At 38.6% G+C, this 13,876-nt stretch overlaps 1 protein-coding gene across 8 annotated transcripts in view; it reads right to left on the bottom strand.

Moving 5' to 3' along the window:
* Positions 1-462: 462 nt before the first annotated feature.
* Positions 463-13,876, bottom strand: part of MAP7D2 (MAP7 domain containing 2) — an 82,098-nt gene continuing 68,684 nt past the window's right edge. For all 8 annotated transcript variants that reach the window (XM_051794862.1, XM_051794860.1, XM_051794864.1 and 5 more), the window contains 9 exons: positions 9,611-9,843; positions 9,106-9,232; positions 7,619-7,823; positions 7,397-7,501; positions 6,178-6,231; positions 5,469-5,547; positions 4,612-4,798; positions 2,670-2,949; positions 463-2,084 (listed from right to left, as the gene is read on the bottom strand). In XM_051794862.1, coding sequence (XP_051650822.1) covers positions 2,700-2,949; positions 4,612-4,798; positions 5,469-5,547; positions 6,178-6,231; positions 7,397-7,501; positions 7,619-7,823; positions 9,106-9,232; positions 9,611-9,843 — 1,240 coding nt within the window. In that variant the 3' untranslated portion in view covers positions 463-2,084; positions 2,670-2,699. The remainder of the gene's footprint in view (positions 2,085-2,669; positions 2,950-4,611; positions 4,799-5,468; positions 5,548-6,177; positions 6,232-7,396; positions 7,502-7,618; positions 7,824-9,105; positions 9,233-9,610; positions 9,844-13,876) is intronic.

The raw sequence follows: 13,876 nt of genomic DNA, 5'->3' as shown, positions 1-13,876 counted from the left end.
GGCCTCTTTCTAAGCAGCAGTGTGTGCATGTAGCTTGAAAAGAAATTCAGCATTTATGTCACGGATACTCTTACAGAACAGCTCTTGCACACTAAACAGAACAGTGTCTAATGGACACAGCTCCCAAGTTTTATTTTCATTATTTTCTTTGCCCGAGGGTAGAGGCTGGGGCTGTAAACTGGCCTGTATACTGTCACTAGCACCCTGGATGCCATGATTTGGAAGCCCTCACCTTAAGGCTCTTCTGCCACCAGCCTCCATTTCCTTGGTGTACTGGCAAGACCTCAGAAAGAAAATGAGTATATGGCAATGGGAACAATGGTGAAACATTTGGAGGTTCCGACAACTACTCCTTCATTCAGTATTCCACTCTCCTTCAGAAAACGCCTCAGAACAAATTAACATATATGTGTTTTTAAACGAGTCATATTTTGCTGGGAATAAAAAGCACTAAGAAACAACTCAGATTCATAAATGAAAATGTATTTCACCTTTATACATGCTATACAGGTCATGCAAATACAGAAATCTACAGGTTATACAATGACACCATAATAAAATATAATATGACATTTGTCAAACACAATGTATTACAGCAAAACAAACTGTTTCCGTTTGTTTATTATTTAGGAAATAGATGAAGGACTAATTTGGAAGACACAGTACCATGCTACAGCTTACTGCACAGTCCAAAGAAAGTATTTCTTTGACTACACTAACATAAATAAAGCTGGGTTGTTGTAGGTATGATTTCTTTATGCATTGCACATAATGTCACTGGTTACTTTCTCATTGCTGACTTTAAAGAACACAAGAATGGTGCTACAATTGAGCTCAATCTACACTGTGAACTCCCTTACATGTGGAAACAAAACCCAAAAACAAACAAACAAAATATAAAGTAAAAAAACCACCCCCCCAAGTTTTCACTTCTTTTGTGTTAGTGTCCGAAGAGAGTTGTATTTAAAATTCATTCTTATAAGGAACTGGACAAAAATGTCCTTAAAGCAGCACCTGATCTAGCATAAAGGTTCACCAACAGAAATAAAGTTAACATTGTATGGCACATGATGTCCAGATCTCGTACATCCTAATGTGAACTGTTCCATACAGAATGTTAAGGGCCCCCCAGTTCCCCACATATCTTGGCCTTTGTGTTTCTGCTGCAACATTCACATATTGTTTTGCTGCTGACTAAATCTCATTTGTTAAGTCTACAGAAGACAAAATACTTCTCTGTGTGATCGAAAGCCTGCTGGTATCAATCAAGTGTCTGCATCTTCAAAAGTTAACATATTATCTCACCCTCCTGACCATCACTTGGATCTACTACAGCTATACTACATATATATTAAGGGATTACACCAGGCATTTTGCCTACTTTGCTTACAGGTGTTACACAAACATGTTTTTAAACACACAGTTGATAGTTGCTCCTGGACTAATTAATATTAACCATTAAGTGCCACTAGTGACTAAAAGTGTCAATGTAACCATAATAGGATAGTTCCCACACTCCACAGTCAATAAGAAGGCTCCTTTGATTCCAGCAGTTGTATGTTTTTCAAGCCTCTTCAGTTATAGTTTTGCATTATACACCTCATAAAAGTTGCCAATAATTCCTTATTAAAGACAAAAAAAGATAGGCACAAAACTAAAGTACAGTATATTATTTTGTTTCAATGCACTGTGGGCAAACCCCATCATTATTTACAAGAAAAAGATGTCTAAACGGATGTATGGTAAAGTTTAGGGAAGAATTATTTCAAAATAAAATGCACAGGTAAAAATCACAGTGATGTGTTGAGATGAATTTTAAATTAAAAAGTGCTTTATTAGCAGCTAAAGCTCAAATTCTAATGCACACTCGTCTTCCCCGAAACCATCAAGGCTCTAGATCATTGGTTTTACCAAAAGCAGCCAGTTATTCAACATATTTATTTCCCTGGGAAGACAAGTTATATTCAGCTGTGATTATTTGGAATCCAGTGTTCAAGGACTGCAGAAAGCTTTTTCAAGTGACAAGCTCATATTTTACTGCCAGTAGCATCACAGGGATAAATATCCTCCACAAATTGTTACCGCTGTCAATTAAAAAGAGAGAGAAGAATATCGAGTCAGCCACACCAGTTAGATGACCTCAGTTTTGTAATTTAGAATATACTCTTTCAAGAAGACCAACTGTGGCACTGTACTTTGAAACTGTCACTGAAGCCTGCTGTGATTTTATACTATGCTGGCTTTTCAGGACATGTGATTCTACACTGTGCTGCAAGTATTTACAGCAGCTGAAAGGAGTAAGCAGCAACAATAACTACCATTTCCTAGACTGACCCCACTTTTAACTGTTTTCTTCATGCAAAAAGGCTCCAAAGATATATAGGAAAGGTATTGTATTAATGAAGAAAAAAAAACAACCCTTCTCATTATATTCTCAATGCATAAGGGAAATGTTTCCATTTACCTGGTACTTGTGGTTGCTATGATACAGTCAGTTTGCATATGATGCCAATTTGCAAATAGGAAAGATTGTGCTGAATTTAAAGATCTAGGAGACCAGCTTTCTTCCTCCATCCGCACTGCTGTGTACAACTGCTCAATGTTTCTGGGAAGCTAGTAAGAAATCACAGCAATTTATCATATCTAAGATGTTTATCACAATACTGTACCTGTATCTGTTCTGCTGAAAAGCGAGGCTGTCAACAGATAGAATTAAGTGTATTTTCCTGTCCTGGACTGTTAAATCCCTCAATCAAGTTTTTATTACAGTCATCTAGGCTAATGGTATCACTGGACGTCTTGGAGTAGGTAGCTTGTCCTGTGAAATCCAAGAGGTCTTCAAGAGCCTTGGCATTACTCGTCCCATTTTGGTCCAAAGAAACACCCGGCATAAGTTCATTCATGGGTGAATATTCGGGAATAGAGATAAGTTCTTCTTTTGAAACCGGGCTAAACGAAAGGAAGAATAAGGAGTGGGTAACTTTTCATTAGGTAACAATCAAATTAAACTTCTGACAGTTCAAAAGCTTATTTTAAAGGCCAGCTGCAGCAAGACTCTACCTAGAATACATCCTAATCCAAAGAAAAAGACATTGCACTGTTCAGGATGGAAGGTTGGACCTAATCTATGTCCCTTAAAGATTAAGTTTTGGGGTAGTTGTGTGATGTGAGCACTCATCTCCTAAACCCACATTTGTGACAGTTTACCAGTCACTCACTGTTTCAATCCCTGCACCATTCCCTTACCTAAATGTTTATTATACCTTTCAAATTACTGTCCTGACCCTGCAACATTTCCTTAAAGTGCTCACATTTCACAACTTAAATAAAAAGTTATTTCTTAAGACTTTATGATATACTTCAGACATAGAAATCCCATAATTAAGAAATGCTGTAACCAGCTGCTTTGCTGAGACTAGTAAGGCTAGTGCATTTTAGTTTGGAGAAGAGAAGGCAGAGGAAGGATTTCACAAAGATTTCTAAAACCATGATGGGGTGGGGGATGAGTTGAGGACAAAACTATTGTGGCATGAAATGCTGCAACACAAACCCCAAGGGGTGCCCAGTGCCACCAGTAAGAAACTGATCAAATAACATAATTTACAGATCAAAGAACATAATTTACCCAGTGAGACTGTACTGTAGCACTTGTTCCAGGTCAGGTCCTGGACACAAACATTATCAGCAGGTCAAAAAAAAAACCAAACTTGTTTGAACTCATGGGCAACATGTCAACCAGTGGCTGTTCAGAAGGGCAAGGCAGAGCTGCCCGCTCTAATATCCCTAATGCAACAATTCAGTGTGGGCTTGGATTGCACAAAATGGTGGGCTCAGGTGTTCTCCATCACTAGGTTTTCTTACTGATACTTTCTGAGACCAAATAATGGGCTACATGAACTTGTTCCAGTAGGGCATTTTCTATATATTTATGCATATTTATTGGAAATACTGAAACAGTATGAGAGGTTCAGCTGTCTTACTGATTAAGGAAGAACTGTATAAAAAATCTACATTTAAAATTGTCTTAGCAGTCTTAAATTAACTGCCTATATTAAAAATATGTAAATAATAAAACTTAAATTAAAAAATTCTTCTTTTCTGCACGTCCTTCTGTGAAAATCCAAGAGTATTTAAAAACACAAAGTTATTTACTGATTTCCATACACTACTACTTGTTAAGTACTTAAAATGCTAAATGCATTATTTTCTTTACTCTGTATGGAGGCAGAGAAGCTCATGCATCACAGCTGTGCAGCCAAATTAAAAAACAGTGATACCAGAACAATATCTACAGTAGCTGCTTTCACAAAACTATCTGAAAGGTTTGGGGCAAACTTGTATGGAATCTGTAAGCAAGGACTGTAGAAGGATTTCAGAGCCCACACACCCCCCCCATCCCCTGCCAAATATGTGAGAGTGAGATGAGGTTCTGTGCCTCTTGCTTGAAACACCAACTGCATCCTGCCAGGAGCAGAGCACGCCACAGTGGACACGTGACTGCCACGCTGGGGAGGAGGTGAGAAGAGAAGCAGTAAAGTGTTAACAAGTGAAACAGAAAAATTTGTGTCTCAGATGAATTGCACAATCCCTCTTGATAGATTCGGTCTGTACCTCACATCCATGGACTGAACCTCATCTGTTGAATCTTCCATGCTGTTGGATTTCCCATCAACAGCTTCCAGCTGAATAAGTCCTGGAACTGACTTCAGTCCATTAGCAACTACATCTTGGGAAGGGATTACAGAAGCAGCACTTTCTAAGCTTTTATTTTTCAGGCAGGTTGCCAATCCATTGATCTCTATAAAAGAAGGTTAGAAATTATTACAGTAAAAGCTTCTTTATTTAAATAGTATTAGGTTATAGATTGAGTAGAAAGGAAGACTGACAATGCAGTAGGACTCAGTATAAATCCATGACTCATCATACTACTCTGTCATTCCTCTTTTCCACTCCAAAATTGCTCTTTATGCTACATCTTTTAAATTTGAGGAAACAGGAAGAGAATGTTATATCTTTTATGTCATGTACTAAAAGTCTTAGCCTGGGGAAGTAAACAAAATATAGATAAATGTCAGATACATATGTTTTATTTAATAATACTTTAAATAATTTTTTTATAAAGTCAAACTACATATAAGATTTAGACATACTATATAAAGCTTGCAAGCTTGGTTGTGTGCAAAAATTTTCTACCTACAAAATTTGAAGGCAGATTGCAGCAATCAAATGTATTGACACATTAGAACTTTTCATTTACAAAAATGCTACCTCAGGTACTAAAATGGAGGAGAAACTTTCTTCTGCTTAAGTGGCAAAGTTTCTAACATTTGTCACTGATGCAAATGTAGCTGTTCTTTTTGAGATGAAAGCAAAGAATTTATGAAAATACACAATGCTGTGCCTCAGATCACAAAACTCTGAAGAGAAGTAACTGTGAAAAAACCTCAGAAAAATATGGCAATTTTTACCTGGCTGGTTGAGAACAAGTGCCTTTGGTTGCTTTTCCACATTCAAAGTTGATGGTATCTCCAGTTTTGGCTCTTCCTTCTGAAATCAAGTAATGACTCAAGTCTATTAGAGGAAGGACTGTAACCTTCATGGGACTGATTGGATTCAAAATTTGTGAAAGTCAAAGCAAGGTCATCAACAGCAAGACAGGATTGGCCCTCCCCCTTTAATTAGGCATAGCATTTTTTTTTAAATTCAAAAGAAAAACATTCTCTGAAAGTAACTGAAGAGACGGTTTCCTCAGTAGACTAGAAGTGAAAACCTGACTGTCACTTCCTAGCTGGACACAACTGCATTGTTTTCAATCCTACATTCCTGACAGGCTTAACAAGGAGAGCTCAGTAACTAATTCACTGGCTGGTACAAAGCACGAAAAGACACATCAACAGCAGCAAACATTACAGCTCCAGCATCCAGAAACAGGCTGTGGCCACTTTGCTGGATAGTGAGGGGGGATTAACCTGCAACACTTGCACAAAGCTGTGTCTCTGCAGCAGTGGCACAGCAAAGCCTGTGACAAACCAAGAGTCATTCTCAGTTTGAAATACAACTAAAATCTGAGTCTAGAGTGCACCCAAGTATACTTACTAACATGGAACTACTCTAGAATTTAATTTCCACATATGGAAATAAAACAAAAAAATCATGCAATCACATACAGTTTCATACCTTTACTTCTGGTGTTTCGCTCTTCCTTGTTCTCTTCATTATTTCATCTATTCTCTACAAATAAAAATAAATTTGATGATGAGACAGCAGACAGAATATTTAACACGACAGAAAGACACTTTTCTTTACTGTCACGGCCTCATCCTGGCCTGTCTTGGAAAATGGAGAACAAATAAGAAAAATAAAGAAAACAAAGGGTAGAAAACATCTTGGAGCTGGCTTTCACCTATCAGATCTCACAGAACATAACCTTCTCTGCAGAGGCACTTTAGAAACAGGTATTTTAGTTCCAAGTGTTTGCAGTTATGAGTTGTGCTCATTTCTGGAACAAGACATTAGTTTAAAACCAACAGCAATTATTTTAATTTGGTTCTTCCAACTATTTCCAAACAGTTCCTTTAAAAATAGTTAGCCTTTTTGGAATAGAAGAGTAAAATGAAGTATCTAAAGTTATTCTTGCTGGAAATGTATAAGGTATTATCCTAAAATACTTTTGTTTTCCTTCTTTGTTCATTAAAAAAGGAACCCATTTCTGCTGCAAGACACTCTGGTTTGGTATTATAATCTCCAACTGAAACATGCTCCCAGGGCAGTCGTAAACAGTTAAAAATGTATTGGAATAAAATGGACAGATGACCTTTTGTAACCAGACAGGGGTTCTGCAGCTGTTCTCTCTTTCCTGCCACAGAGTTGTAGACAAAGCTAATTTATGCAGCTCCAGCCATTTCCCTGTGCAGCACTGGCCACAGTCCTGCTGCCTCTGCACAATGTAACCAAGAAACAAGCCAGGTGGGAGAAAAGTTGTTTGTTAATCACATAAACTTTCTCCACTAATGACACAGACCTTCTGTTGAGAAAGTTTCCAACAAAGTCATTCATCTTCCTCAGTAGTCTGTGATGTCCTGGGTTGGGTAGCAATTGACATTTGCCTTGACATGCCATTCCCTGTTTGTCTCAGGCATTTATTTAACTGTTGAGGTAGAGGCTGATTCTATGTTTGTTCAGTGCCTAGTAGAGAGTCATTTGCCTTAGGCAATTCCACTTTGTTACAAATACTGATGTCCATGTTCCCCTAACATGTAAGTAGCAAATACTAAGTTTGACATAACTAGTCATCTGTAATCCTTTCAGATTATTGTTAGTAGATACTATTGGGTACTTCCTGGATTATGTATTTAAACAAGAAATGAAATAATTATCTAGAGATGCAAATATCTACCTTCTTCCGTTCCAGTCTTTCTTGCTCAATTTGCTGCATGATTTGTTCCCTTTCAAGACGGAGCTGTTCAGCTGCCTCCCGGGCTTTGATTTCTGCTTCTTCCCTCTAATAAAAATGTGTAAAATATGACAGGGCCATTATTTATTTCAGGCAGATTACCAAATACTATAAAGTATTTATTTATATGTGTACAAAGTTTCACATTTCTGCTTGAGATGGTACCTGTTTCTCAAGTTTGGCCTGGAGCTCTTTTTCTTGCTTTTCCTTCAGCATCTGTTCTTCCTCAGCTCTTCTCCTGGCTTCCTCTTCTGCCTTTTTTCTGGCTGCTTCTTCTTCACGTTTTCTTTCCTCCTCCTTCTTACGAGCTTCTTCTTCCAGACGAATCCTTTCTTCTTCTGCCTTTCTTTTCTGTTCCTCTCTTTCAAGCCTGCAAAAAACATAACAGTGTGTTTAAAAGGCTTCACCTTGTTTAGCATGAATCCTGCTGTATCAGTAACTGATAGCATATGCATCAACACACATGTTCACGAAAGATGCCAAGATACAGCAAAGAGGTTGAACACATGCTCAGGATTCAGGCTGCTATCAAACTTTTACTCTAATCTTATTTTCAATGCCTAAAATATTTCACAGAGATTAAAATTTCCATTGAAAAAACAGGTATGATCAAAGAAAATGTTTCAATTTAGAGTGTCAATTAGAGGTCAATAATAAAATTAAGTTTCAAGAATAAAAACATCCCTCTTCCCCAGTACTCGACACCCAGAATTCTGGTACCTGCAAGCAAGCAGGTTCTTTTATCCTTTGTTTCAGCTGAAGATAAACAGACTGGATGAGCAGCAGCAGAAGTTCACAAAACACAGTGGAACACTAGAAAGAGTGGGTCTAAACTCCACCTGTGTTGTTCCCTGGCCCACTGAGGGACATCATGCTCCTTTGTCACCACAGGTGAGAGCTGCTTTGCAAGTGATCATTCTTATCATTCTATCAGGGATTCAGAGCCAAAGTGGCAGGAGCTGGTGATTCCACTCCCACCCACCCCCACTGCCGTGTTTTTAATAAGAAAAAACAAAGTTGAATCTAGACATGCAGAGTTAGTGATTTACTATGACGAGTTTGAAGGAAGGGTTTGACACTTGCAACCAGCATCCCATCTGGAGAACAACCTAAAAGCTTGCTCAGAGAATAAGCCAGAACCAGAATTTTGCTGCTTAGACACAGCAACCTTCATTATGCCCAAACTCCTAAAGCCCTCAGTGCTTACAGCAGAGTTGGGTGGGAAGGTGAATTTCAGGTTAATTTGTTGAACAATACAAGCCTTGCCATTTAATGCAATACTACTACTGCAAGACTGTTTCTTCTATGTGATCTAGCTCATTTAAAGCTGCCTCAAATATTTTTTTACAATGTAAAATACTTCAGGTATGTCCAGACTGCAGTGTGCAGTACACTGCAGTGTGGACATACCTGAAGTATTTGGATAAGTAATAGTTTTTTCAATCTTCTTAAAGAGGCCAAATCATTATTTTCTGAACTTCACTGGTCATAGAGACTGCAAAAGACATTAATGAAATATGAGTCTGAGATTAAAGAAATTAACAGCTACATGTAAGCTCCCACTTGACTCTAAAACTACCACATATTCAAGGATTTTCAATGATAAATTATTTAATTATTAGGTAATAACTTTCACAAAACAATAGACATACCTTTCCCGTTCTTCTCTTTCCTGCCTCTCCTTTTCTTCCTGTTCTTTCTGCAGGCGGGCCTGTCGTCTTTTTTCAGCTAGAATTTTTGAAGCTTCTTCTGCATCACTTGTTCCTGCCGTGATCTTCCCTAAGAGAAGAGGACCAAGGGTGGAAAGTTTAGCAGGGAACAAAGACAGTGAGTGCTCAGCAACTCCAAACTCGCACAGAGGCTGAAATGGGCCTGGTTCACACTGGAAGACACCTTTTTAAAAGCACCCCTCAGCATTTTCAGCAGATAGAATATGGAATAGGTAAGGGCATCCTGGAATTTCAGTATTTTCACATCCTCTCTAACAAGTGGTTTTGGTACATTAGTGAAAACTATACATTTACAGGGTCCAATATGTATCTTTACACATTCTCATAGCCTATGACAGAGCAGCTTCACGAAAAGAACAGCTCAGCACTGCATAAAAGTCTCAGGGACCCACGATATCTTGCAATATATTCTTGCAGTAAGACTCACCTTCACTATTCTCAGTCTTCCCAGCAGAAGGCACGTGCTTCTCAGGAGTCACCTGGCCTGCCTCGTCAGTGCGTGCTCCTGGGGACTTCTGATGGCCGACGTTTTCTTTCTCCTTGTCTGCTTTCTTTTTAGGAGTTTCCTGGTTGAGATTGGAAGTGGCACGATGCTTCACAGGAGAAGCTGGATATTGTTTGGTGTTTTTAGGAGACTGTGGGTAAGTCTTTGCAACTGTCCTGATGAGGGAAAACAAAAATCAAAAGAGGCCATGCGTTACACAGCTTGGAATTGAACTCCCACTTCACATATGTCACTCTTCTCTTGTGTTTCTGGCTACATAGGAGTACCAGCTGTTTTGCACAATACTGAATAGAATCACCTGGATGCAAGTAATCAGAACTTGAAATGCAGGGAACTGGCATGCAAGTGCACATGATTACAGAAAATTCTCATTTAAATAGACCAGCAACACTGTCTGAGGTCTACGCGAGACACAGGAAATCAGGGACTACCTAAACTGATGATTTTAGTAATGACCATTTCAAAACAATTCTGTCAACATTACTGCATTCTACAGTCCTTCTCAACATTTAAAACAAAGCTATGGCTGCTTTCTATCTGTAGAAATTATAATGAGATACAGTGTGCTGCTTTCATCTAAACACCACCTTGCCAAACATGGTCTGTTTCTAACAGTACTCGATTTTCAAAAAAAGCACCAAATACTACTATAAACAAAGGTAAAGCTGAGTACCACAGAAAGAGACAGAACTGACCAAACCATTGTACCATCAGCTCTGCTGTTTCAGTTAGTGCTTTAATGAGCCCCAATGGAACAGACTTAAGACTGAAAACTCAGCCCTTGGAATTCAGCCAACTGCACCTGTGGAGATGGTGATGCACAGGAGCAGTGCAGCCCACTGATTGTTTGGCTGTTGCACACTTCAGGTGAAGTGATAACCTCACTTCTGAAGTCAGTTTGGGGAAAGTGGAAAGGCAAAGATATTCACTGAAAATAGGTGCACATAAAGAGAACAGATTACCAGGAAACATAAAACTACCACAAACACCATTCATTATTTATGTAACACCAGTAACTAGCACTTATAACATTAAGAGAGGCTGGGCTGTGTAACTAAATATAATGAGAATAAAGAGATTACAATCTTAAAATAATGATTTATGTGAGTCCCATTAGAATAAATAATCCTACATTAAATTGAACATTACACATGTATTTTTAACCTTCTTTATGGAAATGCAATTATGATATAAATGTATTATCCTTTATCACTTTTTTCATCTACACAATATAGAGTTTCATATACTATAACATGTTTTCTGGACTATACACTCGTTCTGGCAGACCACAAAGATGAAAAACATGAACAATGGCCGAAAATTAATGGACTGGAGTAGCAAGTTTTATATAGATGTAACTATAATATTGTGTAGTCAGAGACTATTATAACCGGAACAGCATTTGCATTACAGAGCAGACAATAAAAATTAGACATCTTTCAACTCCCCCCACAAATTTATGAATTCAGTAGAAGAAAGGGTTCTTTTCCACCATATTATGCTGCATTTGCAAGAGGTAGAGCTGCCTGGTTTGTGGGGAGGAAGACACTGCAGAGAATTGCACCATCCGTACTTTCTTACTCCCACAGAAGAGCCATCACAGACTCCAAAAGCCCTCGGGCTGCAGGAACAGTAGCACCCAATTAAATGTGAAGTTCAGCTCAGGTACCCTCTGCCTGCAGGCCCAGGAGCTCCCTGTCAGCTCAGGTCCTTGCCTGAGTTAAGCTGTAGGTAAGCCTGTTCTTCTTGGCTTCCTAACCTGCTGATCCTGACATGATGTCCTGGCTTGTCCTTGGACTTGCCTCAGAGTAAGGCCTTGGTTGGCTATCAGTGGACTCTTGGTTGACCCTGTCACCATCACCAGACCTACCCTGGGCCCTTTTTGTCTGCTATGGGATGGGGTCCTGTGGGTGAGGTCCCTGCCCTTGTCTGCCCTGCTGCCACACACTACTCCTGCTGCTCCATGACAGAAACAGGCTTTGGAAGATGAGAACAGGCAAGTGTGTTTCCAGATCTTGAAAAAAACAGCAAAGGGAGAAGCCAGTGAGATTGGTTGGTGTTGACCAAATTGGGTTTTAGCATTGTTTTTAGATTCCTTTTTAGGATATAGATGGATTTCCAAGCCCTTCTGAAGGCAAAAGCAGAGATTTCAAGGCCCCACCTACACGTGTACATCTCACACGTGTCTCATCATGACAGTCATTTCCAATTGCATTTCATAAAAATATAACTGGTAAATACAAAGTAAAGAACATTTTTTCTTATGTTTTTCTGTAGCACAGAGGATGCTTCTTGCTAATTAGACACTTCTTCAAAGCACAGTCCCTTCTTGCTGTCTTTGGTTTACGTTTCCAACTTTACCACACGTTCCTTGCAATACATTTTATTTAACTTGTTGTGACAGCAGGAGCAAAACAGGCTAATAACTAAGGCTGAGTCATTTTCAGTGTCAGCACAAAAGTAATTGTTCTCAAATAAAGACATGACAATCAAATTAAAGAGGTTGGTAGGAAGGAGTCTAGTCATGAGAGCTACGTATCTTGCACTGCACAGGCATTAGAGCAGACTGGCTGTACAACTTAGCAGTTGGACTAGAAACATGTTGAATGTACTATTTAAGTAATACATCTTTGAACTTTTAGACTGACAGTAATTTTTTGTTACAGCTTTTGGGCCGGAATAACAAGTATGGCTTTGCTTCCTTTAAAGTAAACAAAAGCAAGAAGAAGAAGACCAATTACTACAGTGCAAGGAGTGAAAACATGAGAAAGTCCATCAGTAATAAGAATAATTTTTCAGAATTTTTATATCATTTATTTGATGCCAGTAGAAAGTAGTAAATCAACATTGTTTTCTCCCTTGTATTTAAAACATATAGTCAACTTAGCATCTTTAACATTATTAGACACAGGCAAAATTGTTACTGGAAAAAACACTCCTTCTAAATAGTATTTAAATTATGCTGCTTTACACCAGAAAGGGCCAAACTTGATTGTGAAGACAGAAAAATGGGATAATTAAGAAAAAAAAGTATAAAAACTTATATAGGAGTCTGCTTAGGTTTAAAAAATGTTTTGTTTTTGACATGGGAGAAAATGAAAAGGATATAACGAAACCATGTTAAGAAAGTGGGATCACAGAATTGTGCCTGATGAGGATCAGAGAATTAAGATAACAAATCACTAAAATCCAAGAAGTGGCAGCATTTTAGCTGTCTGACAGCTCACTCATCTCAATAACCAGATTTTACAGGGGAATACAGAAGTACCAGAAGCATCTTCCTCCTTCTGAGACGATATTAGTTTTCTCACCTAACTACCCTGTGTTGGCATGGGGGCAGCAGCATGCAAGAAGTTGACCCCTACATGCACTGCTAGAACCTCTAGCAGGTGTGAGGATCCACTGATCCTTAAATTACAGTGGCTCTTATTTAATTATGAAAGGGATAGGCCATACTGAAGAAGAATGTCTCAGGAAGAGCAAAAGAGGGGTTCTGTGCTTACTTTGGCTAAGCAGAGAAAATAAAGTACATGTAGCACACAAGTCAGAGGTCACATCCAATTCTGGCCATAAACAGCACAGGAGAGAACAGTAAGCTTTCTTGAAAAGCCAGGTATGTAACAGGTCGCTGGTTATGGCTGTTCAGAAAGCTGACTGTGAATCACAAATCTGCAGCAATGCCAGAGCTGCATATTTTTTTCCACTATATCCCTGTTAATTCAACAAAAGCTCTGCTGAAACCACACTGAGGACTTGCATGTTCTCCAGCCTCCTTTCTGACATTGCTCTGATCACAAGCTATTCCTGGGTTCTGACATTTTTCCTCTGCTGCCTGTGATATTTTCTCAAAAGCTGTTTTCTTTCACTTAGTTTTGATCTCTTCTAGCAAGAGACAGATTCATTTCTCTTTTACATTTCTTAAAAGAGTACAAACTCAGCATAGGCCTGTAGAATAGGTATTTTGATAGCTGTGTTATAGATGTTTCAAAATCTTGAATTGGCTCATTATCTAGCCAACTGCTGAAAAAACCCTCAAAACAGTCTTGATCTAGCATTCTACCTGTTGTTTTTATCTTTCCAAGTCCAAACAAAGATCAAGAGTAGTATATGTAGCACATATGAAATAAAATCTGGAAGTAGGTCACTGCAGGACATAGAAGCTACTTCTGTGGGGAATTCACCATATGC

The sequence above is a fragment of the Manacus candei genome, unplaced genomic scaffold (assembly GCF_025592945.1).
Source record: "Manacus candei isolate 608988 ecotype Guabito, Panama unplaced genomic scaffold, ASM2559294v1 h1tg000041l, whole genome shotgun sequence".
Classification (NCBI taxonomy): domain Eukaryota; kingdom Metazoa; phylum Chordata; class Aves; order Passeriformes; family Pipridae; genus Manacus; species Manacus candei.
The sequence above is the reverse complement of the archived record's forward strand: the minus strand, read 5'-3'. Positions and strand labels throughout refer to the sequence as shown.